Here is a 22345-nt window from a genome sequence, read left to right as displayed (position 1 = left end):
TTTCCCTGTTCCAGGGCAACGCTCATTTACATAAACAGATAATCCCTGATAAAAATTTCCATTAGACAAAGGTGAAATGGATCAATTTTGTCTGCCAAGATAAATCTTACGTTTTACACCGACAGGGTCATTACCCAGGCCACATTTCAGAAATAATGTATTTAAAAATCAGCCGATAGCAGCCATTTCCAGGTTTCCAATTACCTTTAAGAAAAGCTTATTCTGTGGACAATAAAGCACATTACGGCACAATATGATACAGTCCATAAAGATCACACTGTTTGATGAGAGGTGAGAGAAAGCTCAGCATATTTAGGGGGAATGTCACAACCCCGCGTTCCCGCAGACGGGTCTCTGCAGGTGCCAGGCAAATGTTCTATTACCCCAGTCCAAATAGATTAACAGTCCTGTTAAAGAAATAAACAGTATTTTTCCTCCGCTTTTTTCCACCTACATCCCTCTGTCCTTCTCAGCTGATGAAAGGTGGTAGATTGACAGGGGGGTGCAAGGTGATGCCACCGGCACCGGAGAGAAAGAGAGAATGAAAATCTCATTAGTCTCTCCTTCCACCCCAATTCCCAGACCCCCTAACTGACCTTGAGACACCCCCACCTACCCAGCCATCCCTCCCCTTTCCCGGCTGAGGTGAATCCTTCGCATTGCCTTGGGTGGGTCTTCTCGGAGCGCCGCTGCCGCTGAGGTCAGACGCTGGCGCTGCTGAATTAGTGCCAACCCTCCAAACAAGCCTGGGCGTGGGGTAGTCCTGTGGCGGGAGGCGATTCAGGGCCGTGGAGGGCAGACGGCCCTCCCTCCCCTCCACCGTACTGTCTCTTGCTCTCCCCTTCATATCAGGGAAAAGCAGCAGGTCCTAGACAATCTTCCACAATCATGGCACCAACAGCCGTCGATGTGCAAGGATGCATCAAAAACATCACCGCAATTCGTTCACTCAGGAGAAGGCTGTCATTTTAGATGGAGTTATCTTCCACAATTGAAAAAAGAATCATCATTTATGCCCCGTGATGTGAGAAATCCATTACTGTGGGATTGCTGGCTAATGCTAATCTGTACTTTGAACTGACCCCTAAAATAAAAAAACAATAATTCAGTCGTGGTGTTGGAGGCCAGAATGGCAAAATACATTACTGTGATAAGGGTCAAAGCTCTCAAATAAGAAACGTGTATTTATATTCAGTGGTAGCCTATTAAATGCCAGCAAATGTGTTTGACAATTGACTCATTCATTGCATTGAGCTCGTCTGAGCTGGTTTTAATTCACATTTGTTTTATCTCATTTACAAACTAATTAATACATTTAGTTTCGGATTCCCCATGCTGTTTGATAATGTTTCCACAGGATTTTGACTGTATGAAACATTCTATTAAAAAGTAAAGGAAGTATTTAGGCCATTTTAAATAGCCGAGATGAGCGGTGACGGTAGATAGAAACAAAATGAGTGACCACAGTACCATCTAGTGGATGTTTTTAGATCTACTGCCAAAATCAGCACTACAATCAGGACACAGTAGCCTACAAGAGACTGATCATTTGTAAACTTTTTTTTAAATATTAAATCAGGAATTACGTTTCTTTTATTCGCAGAACTGTGTCTAACTGGTGCCAAATTAAACGAATTTGTTAATTATTAAATTTAAAGGTGTTAAATTATCAGTGTCAAAAATCTATTTCGCTTTATTAGCATTTAATGAATTGACCTACTATCTCGGGTTAACTGCATTAATTCTCTATTGAATTTATTTTATAAATACAAAATGTATTGAACATTGAGGCAAATTAATGGACGAATTACTGTTTAAAAGTATTTTGTGAGAGAAAATAGATACAGAGTGACATCTACAGGAGAAAAAAAATGTTTTTACTTGAGATTTTACTTTTTCTCTTAGAATTCTAGTAGGCTGTTTTCAGTAGCAAAAATGTCCATTATACATTATAAAAAATAAATTCAGCATTTTTCAAGCAATTTTAATGGAAAATATATATATTGGTAAACACATTGTTGAATGTGATTGTTTTTTTTTCTTTCTTTCTTTTTTCTTTCACCCTCCCGTGGTCCGTGTGATTATCAAATTACAATTCTAATTGTATAATAATGTAAAACGCACGCACACACAACACAAATTTATATGGAACAAATTCCCACTCAACAGCTCTTTGAATCCCAGAATATTCTATTAATTTTACATGAAAAAAAAAATCAATAGGGATTTGTAAGGGCAATATGTAATAATAATCAGTTTTATAACAAAGTGCGTATTTGTAACGTAATTTGTAAAGGGGTTAAAAAATAATAATAAGAGCCCCGTGCCAAGAAAGCTTAGAATGTCTGCTTGAGTCCTTTAGCCAGACTTATGATTTTCCCCATAAATGAGGATTTAGAGTATTTCAAGCTGACAGCAAAAGTGACACACCGCAAACAGTCATTAATATCACAAGATATTAATCTCGTTCCAGCAAATGCTTAATGCAGAAGAACAATTGCATTGTCTGATCTAATCTCTTGCTTATTGTGGAAATTGTTTTCCTTTCTTTTGGCCTCTGGGGAATTATAGTCTTGGGGCCAGATGTACATCTTATTGAAGAGATAATTGTAAGTGAAAAAAAGAGGATGCCTTTATATTAAAGCTCAATTCCTCCCAATATTGTTATGCAGATGGAACTTTCACTAAGCTGAAATCTCCCATCATTGCCTCATTTGAACTTCTTTTAAGCAGAAAAAAAAAAATGGTGAACACTATAGTACATAATAAAGAATAAAATAAAAAAAAATAATATAGGATAACTGATTACTCTGGGTTACGGCGATTAAATTACTTTTTTTTTTAAGTGAAGTAAATTTAAAAAGGGAAATATTTCAGCTAACAATTGCTCCTTATATGTAACAATGTAATATCAGTAATTTATACATATTGTATTACTTAAGTTTTTTTTTTTTTTTTTTTTTTACATAATCTGACATAAGGACCTCTTTTTCGTAATCTGGAGTAAAAAATATATATTATTTAGTCTACCTATTCTTTTGAGGAAAAGCGGTGGCATTTGAAGCTGCATGTGGTCTTCTTTTTGCTTAAAAAACACAAAACTGCCTGTGCCATTTTATGTCAAGGCCAGTGCAGTGGCCTGCTTGACTTCCCACTGTTCAGGAACTGGCGGCAAACTAGGCCTCGTCAGATGGCTCCAGAGCTCTCTCAAAGTGTCAGCTCCCCAAAATAGTCTTGTGACCAGACTACAGACACCAAACAAACAAAGGCACTCTGATCGTGTAAGTATCAGTCTGAGTGCTCGTGAAGCCTCCCTCCGTCCCCCGTATCGTGCTAATCAGTCTCCAGGGAGTGGGATCGGACACGACACACATCCTATTGGAGCAAAGTGTGGTGTCTCCTGCCTGCGAGCTGGACTTCGTTGCAGGTTGCGGTGGAAACATTGATGTGCACCCTCTGTGTGGACGGCAAGGACAGAGGCACGGCGGCAGCAGATGTCTCGTGGCGGAGATTATAAATAAAAGCGACCAGAGCAGGGGAGCACTGACGGGCCTTAGCGAGGCCGCTGTCAGGGTGGCAATGTCTTGTACTCGCTGGATAGTTTCTCAGCAAGACACTTGGCCAACCTCTTCTAACAATGACTGTGTCCTTGTTATTGGACTTGATGCCTGCTCTTGGTTGGGGGCCATATCATGGGCACCAGTGGAGAACTGTGTGTGGCGGTTGGCTAGCTACAAGAAACATGAAGTTGAGAGAGCGAATTGAATGGAAAAACGAATGAGTGTAAAGAGGTCGGAGAAGGTCCAGCTGTGAGTGGAGTTCTGGTGTCTTTTCAATGACAGGTAGTAGGCCTAAATCAGTTATAAGAGTTACTGCATGTGTGTATTAAAAGATTGCTCAACATCTTAAAAGGATAGGAACAAACAAAAACTAGTTATAATTTAGTACAAATATTTTATGTAAAAAACACCTGAACAAGAAATGAGATGGCACTCTTTCGCTGTCTTGGTGGTTTTGCTGCAGTCAGGCAAATTGCCTTGGCAGTGCTGTTGACAGCCTGTTGAAGAGTGAAGTGCTGAAAGGTGAATTAGGAGTGCTAATGAAGAACACACTCCCACTTGAGAAGGTAATTATCTTGGGTGTAATAGCTGAGGGAAGATTAAGTGTGATTCTAGCCCCAGAGGAGTATCACACAAGATTACACCTGAGATGTTTATGAAAAGAGAAAGTCTTCTTCAAAACGTGATGACAGCGGTCTGCCACCTACAGGTGTCAATTCAGTCAAAGAAATTAATGGCAGTCTATGAAAACTGGGTGCTATATGGACCCTTTTCACAAGACTGTGATGACGCATTCTATCGTGGAGTTTTTATTTTGTTATTTGAGCAAACTGGAATGTAAAAAATATATTTGTGGTACTCTCCCATTCACTGCTCTTCAAGTTTACCCAACGATGACGACTTCCGCTGCTGAGAAACACTTTTCCAGTGGATAAACACTTATTGTGATTAAACATTCAGAACGAAGAAATCATTTCGAAGGGAAAAAAACTGAGACCGAGTGTGAACGGGCGACAAACCCTTTTAGGCTGTATTTAAAGGTCAAACGTGAATCATTAGAACGTTTTAATAAAATTTAAATTCTAATAAAATGTTTTCTATTTATATTAATATAGAATTTAAGAGGACTGATAAAGTAGTCGGCGGATAGAAGACAGAGGGATTAATGCCTCAGGTTACATGTGACTTGAAATAATCTCTCTATTAGCCTGTTAGCAGCTAGTAACACAGCACAACTTCCTGCTGCCCTCAGCGGCGCTAATATGAGTCTGGACATGGGATACTAATATTACTTACGAGCCTCACAGACACAAACGCGGATTCTTCGATGCAGACATTTATCTGATCAATGGTAAGTTTAAATTCAGGGTTAAGCGAACACTTTAATCCGTTTCTGAAATAAGACCGATGGACAGACGTGATTAGCATTTAGCTGCTTATCCATTTTAGATGCAACACAGTGATGGCGAATTTAGCGATAAAGGTAATATTTGGCCAGTTGGTGTATTGCTTTTATTTAAATGAATCATTTTATATAATCAGCAGGTTTGTACGTTGTGTGTATCTGTATGTATTTTACCATAAGCTTTGACAACTTGTTGGACAGTGAATGGGGCATCTGTTTCTTTAGCCCTCCCTAAATCTTCGTTTCATATTTATTAACATATTTCTTTCTAAAGAAGGTGTGAAATTTGCATTTGTGTTATACAGCCCTAGTGCTTTGTTTTTGAAACGATTTAGCAATGAACACAAGCAGTAACGTTACCCTTCTTGAGACGGGACAATACATACCCCACATTACTCCCCAGTAAATATAAAAATAAACAAATAAATAAAATAGAATCAATAGTGTTAGATATTAAAAACATTCCATTTACCTTTTACATTATCTATAACTTTTTATTAATTTGTATATTATCCAGTGTTTTTTTGTGTGTTATGTTATTATAGTAATTATTAATAAACTAAGGGTCTATTTTTCTTTATCATTTTTCATAAATTGTCTCATATACTTGTGTATGTATGTATGTGTGTGTGTGTGTGTGTGTGTATAATTGACCTATTTTATCTAATATTACATTTTAGTTATTTTAGTTATGTTAAATTAATAAAATGTAAATTATTTTAATTAATGAAAAACTATTTTTAATAATTTTTGTTAACAATAACAAAACTGATATAATGACATTAAAAAAAAAACACTCTCACATAACACATATCAAAACACAAAAAAAAAAAACAACACTCACATCCCAAAACAAAAAGATAACATAAAAAAATAATATATTATAAAAAATAACAACATCCTGGTCACTTTTTGTTAGATATTATATGCTTATAAATGTGTTTATCCATTAAACTTTGTGTGTCTGTAGGACTCTGAGAGTGAGACTGGGTGATAATATCATCATGCCATCAGCGAAGCTGCTGAAGAATGCCCAGTACATTGAATTGGGCAGTTACCAGTATTGGCCAGTTCTGGTGCCCAGAGGAATCCGCCTGTACACTTATGAGCAGGTGCCGGGATTCCTACGAGAAAATCTTTATATCACTGATGGCTACAGAGCCTATCTGACCTCTAGACTGTGCATTAAAAGGTAAGTGCAGGTCTTACTTGTAACCACCGTCAATGCAGATATTTTAGTATAATTAATGTTATATAATTCTAATATAATATAATCTCACCTGTTTTGTAGCCTTTTCATTCTGTCCAATGAGACAGTAAACATCTGGAGTCATCTGTTGGGGTTCTTCCTGTTCTTCACGCTGGGAGTTTATGACTTGTTGGCAGTGCTGCCTATGTTAGGAGCGTCCAGAGAGGACTATGTCATATACTCCATAAGCCTCTTCTGCTTCCAGGTATGTCTGTGCTGCTTGCATCATGCCCTCAAATTACTTGGAAATGAGGAGAAATATAAGCAGTTCAGAAGTGCATTTAATAGCCCCCATTTAAACTTGAATAGTTAACACAGTAGTTAGCAGTGAATATATAGATTTTTTTGGCATGACAAACAAATAATCTCTAACCATGGTTGCTTGTTTGGATCAGCGGCATCCTTTTTAATAAAAACTGATCTTTGATCAGCAAAAAGTATTTTTATGATCCTTGGACTGTTTTAGGTCTTTGATATCAGGCTTTCCACATTCACTGTTGCCAGGGAGTTGAAACTTATGATTTTATCACCTAAACTCAGGCCCGTCTAATTCTAGATCTGTTATCAGTTGCTCTCGTGCCATCGGTTATAGACAGAAATGGCAGTTTCTCTCCTTGGCAGCCATTCTCTCAAGTATCAGGATTAGGCAAAGTGCCTCTACCACCACCCTTGCATTTTCCCTCACAAAGACATAATTATAGCATCTTTGTTTGGCTGCATAGGTTCATCATATGGCTTTCAGCTTTTTTTTTATTGTATTGTGAAAACTTTGCATATGTGAATCTGCATAAATGGCCTACACACACGTCTGTTTCTCAACACTTTACGTTGTCTTCTCAGGTGTGCATGCTGTGTTCTGTGGGCTATCACCTGTTTTGCTGCCACCGTTCTGAAAAAACCAGCCGCCGCTGGATGGCACTGGATTATGCTGGGATCTCCATAGGAATCATAGGCTGTTATGTTCCAGGAGTGTTCTATGCGTTCTACTGCAATAACGTACGTGCATCTGCTATATTAGTGAGGGTGCTGCTCCTGTCCAATTTCTTATTTTTACCATTTTTTATAACTTATGCATGACCATTTCCACCATGAAATAAAACTATAAAAAGGTAATTGTGACAATTAAAGGGATAGTTCACCCAAAAATGAAAATTGTCATCATTTACTCACTCTCATGTTGTTCCAAATCTGTGTAAGTTTCCTTCTTACATTGAACATAAAAGAAGATATTTTGAAGAATGCTGGTAATTAAAGAGTTTCTGGCCCCTATTGACTTTCATAGTATTTCCTTCCCTACTATGGAAGTCAATGGGGACCAACAACTGTTTGGTCCTTCAAAACTCTTCAGAATATCTTCTTTTGTGTTCACCATAAGAAAGAAACTTATACAGGTTTGGAACAACATGAGTGAACAAATTACATTTTTTTTTTTTTTTTTTTTTTGGTTGAACCATTTCTTTAAACTTGCAATTCTGACTTTTTTTTTTTCTCACGATTTAGTTTTTTTTTTTTTACAATTCGTCCTTTCTTTCTCAGAATTACATTTGATATCTGAACATAAGCTTCCATAATTTTATGTAATGTTTGCGCTGATTACTAATGTCTGTGTACTGATTAGAAAAGTCATTGTGTATTTATTGTGGAATGGAACTGACTGGTCATGGTGTATGGCTGCACCATGAGTCAAGACAAATTTCCATTTAGGAAATGTTCTGAACTATCTAAAGTGTACTGAAATTAACTAAACCATTCTGGCTCAGGGGAGATGTGAGCAGTACTGGTCTGGAGGTAAACTTCCTATAACTTCATCAGCAAAGTAACAAATGTTTATGTGTAGAGTTCAATCCAAGTAGGACACAGGGTTCCACAAGAATGACACAGAGAGCCTCTACACTGTGTGCGATAGGCGGTTATGGCCAATGTGGACAGGGGTAGATTAATTAGGTGGCTTGAGGTGTATCGTCCCACAGTGGTCTCTAGCAGCAGATGGTTGGCCTGCTTTTGTTGTGGGCATATGTTACCTGTGCAACAGATACAGAGCAAGAGTTCACCTTTTCCTGGGGAAAACAGTCTGGTGTGTGTGTGCTGTGAATACTACACAGAGAGACTGATTATATGTGTTTAGTAAAGAAAAATCATTTTACTGTATTTTCAATTTCTGTTGTAGTACATTTATTAGTTCACCAGAGAAAAAAAATAAAAATTTACTTGCCCTAATGTGATTCTAAACTCTTCTGCAAAAGAAGATATTTTAAAGAACACCATTGTATGGACATGAACATTTGTCAAAAAACCAACTTTTGTGTTTCACAGAAGAAAGTTTAAAATGACATGGGTGAGTAAATATTAAAAGCATTTTCATTTTTGGGTGAACTGTTGTGAGGAATAGTTTGAACGTTTAATAGTAAAGTAAGACGTGCGCACACTAAGAGCTGCCGCATCTTGACATTTCCCGTGAGATTACTGTAACACTGTGCTAGAGTATCTTTGATTATGTTGTACGGTAGTTTATTCCTCCTTTCCTGTTAGTTTGCACAATGGACCCCCTGTGGAGCGGCTTTGTAGTGCCTGTATAAAAACGACGAGGTGCCGCTTGGCGTGGAATCTTCTTTGTTTCAAGATTCTGGTGCAGTTTTCTGAAAGCTTGGATCTTGGATATCCTGAGCAAGCTGCTTGCTCTCGTCCCCTCTACTCCCACTTGCTGTTTGCTGAGCACCAGCGCTTTTGGCCACGCTGCTCCACATGGTTCTCCCCACATATTGGAAGTGCTGGCTTATTGTGCCCCAGAATGCGGCAGAAATCTGCTCCAGCCCAAAGCAGATGGCCGTGTTCGTGGACCCACTCCGTCACTCCTGTTCCCCACCATATGACATTCACACGTGGGTGAGCCATCTCCACTCTCCCCCTGCCAAGTGTTTAGCTTTGCTTTTTGGATGACTACTCAATCAGCCAAGTGCCCCAAGAGAAAAAGAGACCGCTTTCTCCATTGCTTTTTCTTACACCGTTTTTTTTTTTTTTTTTTTCAGCCGAACAAGTGATTTTTTTTTGTGTCTGTGTGGTGCACATTAAGAGGACTTCCATGTGTTTGTGGTTCATGTAGTTTTTGTCTGGTTTGTGTAACTGTCTGCAGTACTGGCGGCAGGTGTACCTGGTAACCGTTCTGGCCATGATGCTGGCAGTGTTCTTCGCCCAGATACACCCTCATTACTTGACCAAGAAGTGGCAGAAGCTTCGCTCTGTTATATTCTGTGCTGTGGCGGGATATAGCCTCATCCCCACCTTTCATTGGATCTGGCTCAGTGGGGGTTTCAGCTCGGACATAGTCCAGGTAAGAGGCAACCTCACATTTTTTATTTTATAGATATCATAAATAACATCAACTACAGAAATAATGAGTATTGCCAGACTTTTTTCCACACACACATATATATATATATATATATATATATATATATATATATATATATATATATATATATATATATATATATATATATTAGGGCTGTCAAATGATTAATCACGATTAATCACATCCAAAATAAAAGTTTTGTTTACATAATATATGTATGTGTACAGGGTATATTTATTATGTATATATAAATACACACACATAAATTATATATTTAGAAAATATTTACATGTATATACATTTATATATTTATATTCTTATATTTTATATTATATATAAATATATTTAATATATAAACATAACATATTCTTCTTAAATATATACATGCGTGTGTATTTATATATACATAATAAATATACACAGTATACACACATATATTATGTAAACAAAACTTTTATTTTGGATGTGATTAATCGTGATTAATCATTTGACAGCCCTAATATATATATATATATGGAAAAAATATTTACAAATATTTTCATCCTCAATAATCTTAATAATAATAACAGTAGAAATAGTAGTCAGTATATAAAGTATATGTAGCTTAATTAAAATTTTTTTTTTTTTTTTTTTTGGAAGGAATTTGTTCCCAGAGTGCTGATAATGTATGTACTTGCTGTAGCTGCTATCATCTTCTACATGTCCAAAGTTCCAGAGCGTTATTTTCCAGGTACTTGAAAATTTTATATTTCTTACTCTTTCATTTTTTTATTTTATTTCACAGTTAGAGAGCTCAGCGTGGCATCCTGACATGAAAACAGGGTTGCATTTCACTTATGTCAAATTTGATACTGTCCAGAGAGAGTTTTTTTGGACTAAACCAAGGGCCACACCTGCCTTAATTTGAATTGACTCGCACTGCTGTATGAGAGGACCAACCTTAGACAAGTTAATTAAGGCTTTAATGATCTTTTTGTAATCTCTAGGTCAGCTGAACTACTTGGGCTCCAGCCATCAGGTCTGGCACATATTGGTGGTGCTCATGTTCTACTGGTGGCATCAGTCTGCACTTTTCATAACCAACTATCGTCACGCTCACCCTTGCTCAGACTACCCTCTTCATTCCTAGAGATGCGGGACCGAGGGACAACACTGAGGACTGTTATATAGCATTTTAATTGATCTGAAAGCTTGAACACATTCAGTGTTTATAAAATATGATTGCAAGGTGTATGGATTTAGTTTTTTTTTTTTAATTATCTATCCTTTTTGACACTTTTTATACATTTTGTAAAAGTGCCTAGATGTTTCAGTATAACTACAATTTAAACGCACTTGAGGTAAGCAGTGTTAGGCTTTTAAAAGCACTTTTACAGCGTCTGCATGTGGGGGTTTCTACATCTATACAAATGTACTTCTTGGGTAACATGCAGGTTATGTGAGCAAAACGTCTGTTACATGATAATAGTTAAACATTCAGTATTGTATCGTTAGTTCAGTACTATTTTGGTGTTTACTTTTTGTATTTGCACCTAAAATTCAACGATTCACAAGCTTAATAGTATCACACTTATGATTTATGTTGGGTTTGTGTGAACATGACTTTTTAAATAAATGTACATGTCATAAAGTCTTATTTAAAACATTGAATAAAACAAAGAGATTTGATAGGGCTTGTTCAGTGATTGGTGAAATAAGCAAATGTTTTACATAAGTGGAAAATATATTTTGAAAGTTGCTCCATGTTGTAATACACACATCAGTATTATTTATATTGATGTAGAGATGACTCCTCGTTTACCATTTGCTTTTGCTTAGTCTGTTACTAACAATGGCAATTTAAAAATCCTTCCATACAATTAATGCATTTAACACTACTCTGTATATTGCATTTCATCCATTTGTAATCTAAGATATCAAGTCACAAAGTTATGACTAATGTGAAAGCTACATGTTTTCAGTTCATTTTCTGCCTGTACAGCTGTATAATTGCATTTTTTTTAAGGTCGTACAATGTGTATTTTTAGTGCTTAATGGTAGCGTGATGTGCTGTTACTGAATCATGATGCTTCATTATGTAACACTAGTTTAATTTATTTTTTACCACATATGGGATGGTTGGGATATGTGTTCTTCGGTACACCTGATTAAACATTCACTTTGTCCTTCTCAACTGCAGTTTTAATTACAGTTCTTTTAATAAAAGAGCGGGACTCATGATCTCCAAAAAAATCTTTTATTGCATTGTTAGAGTGTAGTACTACATAATAATAAAAAAAGAATCTTGCAATGTTTGAAAAAAAAGCTTTTTTGGTCTTGAATGTTCCAACTGCAGATACTCATTGAGTGTAAAATTGTGATACTCTTCATGACTTTGAATTTTTAAATTTGCTTCCAAACAAGTGACTGGTATATAGGCAAAATTGCAATGAGCTCATTCTTTAATTCTTTTCCCTTTCCACAAGAGCAAATTGTTCATGATTGTAGGTTACAGACGTAGTGGAACACCTAATCATTTGGTAACATCAAATATGTTAAGTTCAGGTTGGTAAACTATTTCTATGCGAGTTACGACATTGTCTAATAAACTGCAAGTTTAACTTCTCTTGTGTGGTCAGTTTACTAAAGGGAATGTTAAGTCCCTTTTCATGTATATAGACATTGTAACATTCTTAGAAAATGTGAAAATATGCATAGAATTGTCTATGTGAATGACATTAAAATGGAGAAGGCCTACACTCAGAATATTCCACTGACACAAAAGGGCTACTACAGCCATTGTGTATTCGAGGTACTGTTAAGCAGGGTGGGGAATACCCAGATAAGGCTTTATGGTGTTTCATGTTGTAGATAGGAGTTGTACCAACTCAGTGGTCAACAATGGAGTAAAAACTCAATCAAAATGCTGTTCTACATTGATATTTTCCTCTTAATCCTATTAAAAAACAAAGGATTATACACACATCTCCACTGGGTTTTTTTTGTTGTTGTTTTTTTTTTACTGAGCAGAGCGCTTATTGAAATGCAGCATAGAAGGCTTTCTAGCGTGTAAAGGCTAAAGAATATGCTTCAAAAGCCTATTTGAAAGCATCCACCGACCACAGGTGTAAGTCACCAAAAGGAAAAGAGGTGTTTTAGCTGTCCAGTTAGGTATTAAAATACTTGGAAAAACTACAAAATTTGAATGTTATCTAGTTTAAAGGCCTATGTCCCATGGGCTGCACATACACAGAAATCACAGCACAAAGCTGCCGTCCTTTAAAGACATTTCAAAAGGCTGCTTGGACTTTGCATAATGTAGCAGTGTATGTGTGTGCGCCGGAAGACAAAACATTCACTGCTTTGAGGGGAAAGGCGCGGCTCCGAAAGGGTCGAGATCCATTGGTGGGGTTTGCGGAGCTCTGCTTTCGACCACTAGTTCTGTGAAAGGTACTGCACCGAAGTCATCAATTTTATTCCCGTCAAACACGCTATGTAGGGAGCTGGTTCTCGGCCTGCCATTGGTCGAATTGATCTCACTTTTGTTGTCGCCCAAGCTGAGGTGCTGACCGTGTCGACTGCCATCTTGTGGATGAAAAGGCTTGGCTCCAAACGGATCCAACAACACCTCCTCTGGGGGTAAAGCAGCTCCTTTTTCCATCACCTCGCCAAGGGAAATACTGATGTTCTCTTTGGAGTCGGAGGCGCTGAGGAACTCGTTGCTGCTCTGCGAGTCCCGTCTGCCCACTTTCTTGTGCCTTCGCACCCGTTCAGGGGTACGGAAACTGGGTTTGTTGCTCTTCCTGCCGCTGGTGGGTGTGCTGTGGTGTCGCTTCCCATTGCCTCCACTGGCCTCCTGCTTGGTGCGCCTTTGCCGCAAGGAGAGTTTCTGAAGACTGCGCTGCTTCTGCCTCTGTTGTTGGGGACTGGCTGCTTCGTCGAAAGGTGCTGGCCCAAAAACATCCTCTTGATCCCTAGAAGTGGGTATTACATGGCCAGGTTGGAAGGGCGAGAATCCGAATACATCCACGCTGTCAGGAGAAACGGATGGCGTATGGCTGCTGGGTCCATCGCTACTCCTGCTGGACCTGGAGATGTTTCTGCTGAAAGGAGCTTTGGTGAATACATCAGTGTCTTCCACAGCGTTCTCCTGGCTAGCTTGCCTAAAGGGGGCTTTGGCAAAAATATCTAAGCTCTCTGGTGACACTCTGGGCTGACCACTGCCAACAAAAGGAACAGCACCAAACACATCCACAATGCTCGCGACAGGCATGGCGACGCTTGGCGAATTGGGAGGAGTGATCACCCTGGCTCCAGATTCAGCTTTCACAGTTCTCGGAGGAAAAACCGCAGCTTTGTCATCCGACAGCCCAAGTTTTGCTTTCCTAGAGTCACAATCTGAGTCTGAGCTGTGCTTGTCCTCCTCTTCCTCTATCTCCTCCTCAGAGTCCATGAGTAACGGCCTCTGACCCAGGTTCTCAGGTTCGGTGTCTTCGTGTTCACTGTTGAGACCTTCCTCCTCTTCCACCTCTTCGTCTTCACTGCTTTTGGGAGAGGGCGGGTCGGACTCGAAATCACTGTCTGATTCCTCGCCTGCTTTCTGAGGCAGTGAACTAGTGGAGCTACATTTCTTTGCAGATTTGTTTTCTTTGACTGATGGCAGGGTTGTGTCAGTCACAGCAACACTGGGCTTCTCAACAGGATGGTCTGCTGTCAGCACACCAGCTCCTGCTAAATGAACACACAAAGTTGAAGATAAATGTCTGATAAACACAGAATGTGACTTAAATATGCTCTCAGTGGAACTAGCGCCTTTCCCATAGAATATACTAATTACTATTATTCCACCACTGTGGCAACGACAGCTACAACTGAGAGCATTAAAAAGAAAGCTAAGAATAGACACACAAAACCTACTACAGAAGGTTTAAGAATAACGGTGAATGAAATGGTATATTAAAAACATGATGCTACTAGAAATAGCAGTAATACTAAACCAGCTGGCGCATTTAAATTTAACAGCACTAAAATACAAAAACGAAATGTAAATAAAGTGAAACTAGAAGACTTTGGCAAAAGAAGTCAAACTAAACTGACAATGATAGAAGGAAAACTAAAGATAATTGAATAGATGACAACAAATCTTTAAAGCTATATAGATACAAAGCTATATTATAGTTTTATTTTGGTTTACTTAAGTAATTTTACAATTACAAATTTTAAAGACAAAACAAATTTGTACTACTATGTGTATTGACACGGAGATGAAACAACTATTATATTCAGTCAAAAACCTGCACTTTTCCTGCAAAATCTCACCTGACTAAGTGCTTGAAAGATACATTTTTAACCTCAGGCATGATTTTGGAAATTGTACAAGACATTTTCAAATCTTATAAAAAAAAAAAATAAAAAAAAAAAAAAAAACTGACTTATGACTTACAAATATGAGATAGACTTTATTATTTGTTTCTCCTGTAATTAAACTAGTGTATCTTGCTACAGCGTATCACAATATTTGTCAACATGAATAATTATTGAGATATTTGTCTAATTTCAAAAGACTGAAATTCTCAACATGGCTAGGCATTGCCATCCTCCCCCTGCTGAGCAGGCAGAGCTGCGGATCTGTCATCAACAGATACATCCAAACTGGCAGAGCGAGACACAAGATTAGCCAAACCCGGTTCTGTGAATATGATGAAGTTCAAAAATATATAAATAAAACAAAGTTAAATAACTAATTAAATAACAACTACTTCTACTACAATGATTATAATCGTAACAGGACAGGCAAGAACAGCGCTTGGAGGAAGGGGGGTGACAGTAGAGCAAGAACAGCATGGGTGGAAAAGAAACTGGTGCTTTTTCAAAGAAATATGAAGCTTAGTGGAAAGAATATACGAGCAGACTGTTTAGAGAGTCCGGATTACAACACATCTAATCACGCCTACCTCCTGGAATACAACAATCCACAGCACAGCATAATGGAACATCCTTAATCATATAAGAAGATCGCAACCAGAAGACGACATTTATTGAGTGTTCTTTTCCAGGCCCATCCGATTACACACTGATCACGGCTCTAGTAAAAACAGCCATAGCATGTGGATGTCCAGACCTCTTTCTGCTTTGCTTGAATAGGGAACATAATGGAAATGTCATATTGCTCTGAGAGAACATATCCTTCCAGTGGATTACCCAGACCTCCCTTCCCCAGCTCAGCAGATGCTAAGCTGATGGCTTTTTGTCTTCACAATATATGCAAATGATTTACGGACACGGCCGTGATATGCTTCAATAGTTAACTGTCTCTTACCTCATTACGTCCGAGTGCCTCTGTTCTACATGCAACTTTACCAGGCAAACATTATATTTGAATTGAGTTCATAAAGAGAGATAATGCTCATTCTATAGTTTCTTCCCCCTCTAAAGACCAGATTAAGCATACAAACCAACAGGAAAGCTACAAAACATAACTGGTCCTCTTACATAATCATATACTTAGCATATACTAGATTTTTAGGATGTTTTCACAGCCACATTTTTATCAAAATAGGTACTTCAACAGTATCCTATTCAACCTTTGTCAGATCTAAAAAAAAGTGCATGCAAAAGATTATGCAGATTGTTAAATTATATATACTTTACATTAGTTGTAATTTAATGTCAGCATTCATGTTGAAATAAAACCTCAGACTGACAGTATATGTTTACAGTAATATTGCAATGTTGCGAGGTGGCATGTTTAAGACAATTCATTTAAGTGTGTAGCAACATCTTTGTCTTTATATATTTTTTTTTGTATGAACATGGTGTTAAAATTATGCATAAAAATGAACTATTAATGTTATACATGTTTAGAATAAACAGTTAGACAAAGACAGCCATGCTAATTATATAAAAGGAGGATCATCTTGCTCTTGTGGCATAAAGGTGGAAGACATCAGAACCTCTTATACTTGAAGCATTAGCCAAAAGCTCCTGATATGAGCTTCTATAACAAAAATCAACAAATATAACACTGCTTTTAAATAAGCTTTATTTATAATTAGCATTGTATAAAGAAACATTCAGTTATACATTATGATACATGAGTATTTACATCAGTTTGTCAACTGGAGACTGAACATTAACAGCTTATGCAACTGATGCTGTATGTATGTATGAACAGATGATAAGTCACTGAGGAATGGAGGAGCTATGAACCTCTGTCATCTATAGGAACATATGCAACATAAACAGTGTCTTACACAGCTAATACTCCTGTACCATGATCTCTCGAGCAACATAAGGCTTGAAATGAAAGCTTTTAAAAGGATAAACTGTCACCTGTGCACTTTTAATATTAGCGTCAACAAAATTAAAAAAGAAAGACTAAAAACAGAAGTAACCTTTAACTCCGATTTATATGCAAGTGGGTTTAGTCAGTCATCCTCACTGTTCTGCTTACAATTGCACAATAGTTCACAATATGGCTCTAAATACTTTTAATACAAGTTGTGTTCACAAGTCTGTCAGTTTTAACTGTCCACCAATATCCCACTCAGTCAAGATGTCTCTGAAAATGGCTGTCTTTATCTAATAGAGAATGGTTATGAACACATTAAACTTAAAAAAAAAAAAAAAAAATTACCAGACATGTAAGCAAAGTAACTTGAGTGGGTGATGTGATGATTGAGTACATAAAATTAGGAATCCAGGACATGGATTCAGTAAACATTATGGTCAACTTACCGTTGTGAAAATAAAGTTGGGTAAACATTATGGTAAGCCCTTCATGTAAACTATTACTAAGTACCTCTAAATGCATGTGCTGACAATAAATCAATTAATTAAGGCTCAATGCTGCCATTATGAACGAGACGGCAACAAAATGTGATGTGTCTGTGGTGTGACAACCAGTGTTAACGTAAAAAGGCTCATACATTCTTAGACATAGCATTTTCTATGGAAAACATCATCTGTGACCAGAAAATAGTTCTAGCATAGGCTACATAATAATAAAACAAATTATGCAAAAAAGGGGGGGGGGGGCTGCCAACTCTTAGTTGCTTCTGTAGATGCAACAGTTTCTGATTATTCGGCTAACCTCACTCCAAGTTAACCTGCCAATGTTCCCTAAATTGGCAACTTAAAGTATCTTCACAGTAATATACAGAAAGAAAAACAAGTCTCAATGAGGAATTTAAAGCCAACTCTAACACTGGGGGAGAGAGACTTGTGTTCAACTCCATGAAAAATTGGCATGTTTACAAGGAAACAAAGTGATTATGAGGATCGCTGAAAATTTTCTATGGTTTGAGGTCTATAGAAATTGCACCTGAGAACATCTGGCACTCACTGTTTCTATCAACAACTTGCTATCAAGCTCAAAATGTAGCTCTGAAGAAAAGGAAAAAAAAAAAGAAGAGGAAAAAAATCCACTAAGTGGAAAATTAGGTTGCTCAAGAATATGAAAATCTATTCTATCATGCCAACCTGATGCCTTTGACAAAAAAAAACAAAAAACAAATTGAATGCCAAAATAATTGAAAAAAAAAAAAGAAAGAAAGAAATTTCCCTTAAACTTGTGCATTTTCTTTTGTAACTAATGGAAAAACACTTTTTCTGCTCTGCATAATATAAACATGTTGAAATAAAAATGTTGGTCCTGAGCAAAAAAAAAAAAATCTAAACTGACAAAAAGTCCAGAGTACAGTTCACTTATACATATTGCAGAGTAACTGCACCACCATATAGGAGTTATCACAAACTATTTGATTAAAACTAAACTTATTAAAATGTTGTTTACAAATACAGATGTGAAAAGAGCATAGCACAAATTGACTACTATAATATGCAAGTGCAAAGACAAAGTTAAAGTTTGAAAAACAACAAATAATAACAGTAGGGAAAAAAAAACTCAAGGCACCAGCAACAAACATGGAGGTGCTATAAAGCTGAGGTTTTGTGAAGTATAAATCCCAAGCATTAAAAAAAAAAACCTCAAGTCTATATTTCTTATTATCGCTTATAGTTTCAAATGATACATTTACTTTTTTTAATCTGCAAATTCTCTATTTCTATGCTTGCATTTTACTATTTCCTGCATGTTGGGGAGGGGCTATCTATCTATCTATATATATCTCTCACTAAACCTATGCATGTACCAGATATATAGTGTTTTATTAAATTTTCTCTGATCTACATCTTATGAACAGTGAGAAATAAAAACAAAAAAGGCTTTTTAAGACACACAGGGTTTGTTTAAATAAAGGCAAGACTGTAACTGGTCTAAATGTATGCATTTAAATGGTTTAAGGAATAAATGGTAACACTGATTTTGTTTGTCTCCCGACTCCAGATGTGAGTGCTATGTGGTGTAGAGCGGCCACATCCAGCGAGCAGAGACAGAAAGGGGTCGGGAAGAGCAGGAATAGGGGAGCACAGATATGAGGAGAGAGGAGGAGAACGGTAAACAGGGAACTTTGGTGAGGATCCTTTGAGAGCCGGCTGCTAGAACTTGCCTGCGTTGGCCAGGAAGGGCACAGAGCCAAATGGATCCTCAGGGAGAGAGGGCTGCGGTAACGGCTGTTGTCTGTCTATGCTGCTGGCCTCCATGCTGACAGATCGCTCTACTGGCTTTTCTGTGGGCAAGAAGTGTGGCGGACACATAGAAAATGTTAGTGTGTATGCCCTCTGCTGGAGAGTGTGTAGAATAGAACACTACAAGAGAATGGACGCCTGGATGCAATTCTAAAATGGACTCAAAGGAACACAGAGAAACTTGCTTGATCTCAGAAGGTCGAACTCTCGATCGAGAAGTTCCTCTTCTGTGAGTCTGGAGAAATTGTCTTCTCCAAATGGGTTCCAAGCAGACATATCAGGAGGGCTATTGACAGTCTGGGGAGGAGGGCTCATGACATCCACAGTGGACACTGGGTTTCTACTACAACAGAAAAAGAAATAATGTTAGATATTTAATGAGATATACGTTAATATATCAGATTACAGATCTTTATACACAGCAATTTCACTTTTGTAGATTTGCACTGTATAACAAAGGTTCTTTGTGTGTGTAACAGTGCTATTCAAACTACTCTGTATCTTCCTTATTTTTCAACACTTAAGTAAGCTGTTTACTGTGAATGTGCAAGACTTCTGATTCATTAGCCGCTTTAGGGAAATAACAAGAAGAATATTAAAGTGCAGTAAACAGAAAAACTGTATGCTCTACCAATCAGCGTGTTTATAATTAAGACAATACATTAAAATAATATGGTAAAAAAAATACCAGTTTGCAGTTTCAATCAACATAATGAGCAGTTTTGTACAGCTAAAAATAACTAGAAGCAAATGACACCGGAAGCCAGACACATTAAATTTACAAATGGCCACAGCCGTTCTAACGTGAAAAATAAGATGGGTATACACTACCATTCAAAAGGGGCAGTAAGATTATAGAAATCAATGCTTTTATTTAGTAAGAAGAATACAGTAAACTGACCAAAAGTGACAGTAACAGACATTTATAAATGTTACAAAAGATTTATATTTCAAATAAATGCTGTTCATTTTCAGAATCATAAAAAAATGCATCAGTTTCCACAAAAATATTAAACAACCATTTTCAACATTGATAATCCAAATCAGTAAATTAGAATGATTTGTGAAGGATCATGTGACACTGAAGGCTGGAGTAATGGCTGCCGGAAATTCAGCTATGCCATCACAGGAATAAATTACATTTTAAAGTATATTAAAATACTAAACAGTTATTCTTATTAAGTGCAATAATATTTCAGAATACTGCAGTTTTTTCTGTTTTTGATCAAATAAATGTATCCTGGGTAAGCATAATCCATAAAAATAAATAAATAAATAAATAAATATATAAAAATCTTACCAACCCCAAATTTTTTGAATGGTAGTGTACACAAGTAATTTTCACTCAGTGTGACAGACTGGCTATGGAGAAGTACATTGGTAATAATGTCCATAGTGCTTGCCTGATGTTAGCGAAGGGGGTCTCTACTGGAGAAGGTCCTGCAGGGTTATAGGAGCCTATTGGGGTCTGGAACTCCAGAGGGGAGACATAGGGCACCTGTTGGACTGGAGCACATTGCTGCTGCTGCTGCTGAACAAAGGCCTGCTGGTACTGATGCATCTGTAAGGACACAAATAAATAAACTCAATATACAGTAGTAAACTGCTGCAAGTTTAAACCTTATCAATCTTCAGACCTTTAGTTTGCCAACATAATGGTGCTACTTTAATGTCTCTTGTACAGTATCACACAGCAGCGTCCATTGTGTTTCTGAATGTTTGATGTTATATGATGCAATGGATTTACAAAAACCTGCAAGGAACTCAAAACGATATTTCACTTCCATTTCCATTATTTATTTATTTATTTGCAAGCAGATGTGTAAAAAGCAAGATATAAAATGCAGTACTGCATACTGTAAAACCCTTCAGGGTAACACAAGACCTGGTCATCCTGGGTATTTTGTGATAATGAAATAGTAGACTGTGCATTATCCCTTCCTTAACTTTTGCTTAACAAAGAGAAAAGTGCTTTTTCTATACAAAATGGCATTGATGAAACAGAGAGATAGAAAGAGACACACAGACAGAAAGAGCGCCACAGAGGCCTTCGAATTTCCCTACAGTGTAATTGCCTCATATGTTGCGATTTAACACAGAGAATCGGTCGATTTCACCACCCCATTCAATCCCCTGATGATTTTGCATGGAGCAGATTGCATCTGAAATTAAACAGATGGTAACCATTCGGTGGAAAATGAGCTAAAAATTGCTCCGCCTTAACATTATGTATTTAGCGAAAGTCAGATAACAACATTTCCCATTTTAGCGTAAATACAATTCAAAGGAATTATTGACGGTTATGATTGGGCGACATTCACTTGGATAGAAAAACAGTTTGGCACAGAAGACTGCATCAGTTAGTGGGGCCAAATGAGTATTTAAGGCAAAGACGGTCTAATTTCAGACTTCCAGGAAAAATGATTAATTAAATACAGTATACAACATAACCTGCTGACATACACATACTGACTAAATTTACATTTAAAGCAGCACCATCCTCCTGATCGTATTTTACATTCCTTCACAACATTCATTTACACATTTACGGTATCTATTTAAAATCTGTCAATTCTCCTATTTAAAAAGCAAACAAATGGCCCTGCCACTAACGATCCAGGTATATGAGGTGTCTCACCAGGGCAGTGTAGTGAGCCTGCTGTTGCTGCTGGGACTGATATATGGGCTGCTGCATCATCATCTGCTGCTGAAGCATATGCTGCTGTTGCTGCTGCATCTGAAGGCTCTGTTGCATGGCCTGATGATACTGTGAGAAAGAGAGAGAAAGTGATGTCAGTGGACAATCGTTATGAGCTTGGGAGATTCATTTATGCTTCTCAATATGTTTAGTAACAGTACTGTCATAACGTTTATTGTTTACCATTGCATAACAAAGTGCATTTAAAAATTCAGGGCAGCGGGCTTGAACTCTAGACAACAAGACATTAAACATATTGTTTACACAGAGCGATAACACTGCAGTTCATGACAGAACCGGAACTTTCTTTGCTAGTAGGATGAGCACTGGCCTGACAAGAAAGTGATGCGGTTTACTGTTGTTTGTTTTTTCTGATGCAGCAGCAAATGAGACAACATTTTCATTAGAGCATTCTGCTATGAAAAAGTATGTACTGTTTAATTTAATAATAGAATGGGAAATTTACCACTGGCATGATGGACTGTTAATAAAACTTGTCTGTCTGTGCCCATCCTTT

At 37.4% G+C, this 22345-nt stretch overlaps 2 protein-coding genes across 5 annotated transcripts in view; one reads left to right on the top strand and one right to left on the bottom strand.

Annotated features, from left to right (window-relative positions):
- Positions 1 to 4559: 4559 nt before the first annotated feature.
- paqr3a (progestin and adipoQ receptor family member IIIa) lies at positions 4560 to 12167 on the top strand. Of its 2 annotated transcripts, none has more exons than XM_042724432.1 (7): positions 4560 to 4911; positions 5936 to 6157; positions 6257 to 6419; positions 7055 to 7210; positions 9345 to 9542; positions 10203 to 10293; positions 10550 to 12167. In XM_042724432.1, the coding sequence occupies exons 2-7, from the start codon at positions 5970 to 5972 to the stop codon at positions 10690 to 10692; spliced, it is 939 nt and encodes a 312-aa protein (XP_042580366.1). In that variant the 5' UTR covers positions 4560 to 4911; positions 5936 to 5969; the 3' UTR covers positions 10693 to 12167. The 2 variants fall into 2 exon arrangements, with proteins under 2 accessions (XP_042580366.1, XP_042580367.1); XM_042724433.1 differs by lacking the exon at positions 4560 to 4911 and adding an exon at positions 5022 to 5043.
- LOC109056098 (BMP-2-inducible protein kinase) overlaps positions 11786 to 22345 on the bottom strand; it is a 41685-nt gene continuing 31125 nt past the window's right edge. Inside the window, exons 12-16 of one of the 3 annotated variants that reach the window (XM_042724423.1) lie at positions 21769 to 21897; positions 20534 to 20691; positions 19316 to 19470; positions 19052 to 19171; positions 11786 to 14273 (exon numbers count right to left, since the gene is read on the bottom strand). In XM_042724423.1, the coding sequence (XP_042580357.1) occupies positions 12898 to 14273; positions 19052 to 19171; positions 19316 to 19470; positions 20534 to 20691; positions 21769 to 21897 (1938 nt within the window). In that variant the 3' untranslated portion in view covers positions 11786 to 12897. Of the gene's footprint in view, positions 14274 to 19051; positions 19172 to 19315; positions 19474 to 20533; positions 20692 to 21768; positions 21898 to 22345 lie in introns of all 3 variants that reach the window. The other 2 variants (XM_042724421.1, XM_042724422.1) reach the window with 2 other exon arrangements.

Source organism: Cyprinus carpio, chromosome B5 (genome assembly GCF_018340385.1).
Source record: "Cyprinus carpio isolate SPL01 chromosome B5, ASM1834038v1, whole genome shotgun sequence".
NCBI classification, from domain to species: domain Eukaryota; kingdom Metazoa; phylum Chordata; class Actinopteri; order Cypriniformes; family Cyprinidae; genus Cyprinus; species Cyprinus carpio.
Note: the sequence above shows the minus strand (reverse complement) of the source record. Positions and strands in the feature narration are given on the sequence as shown.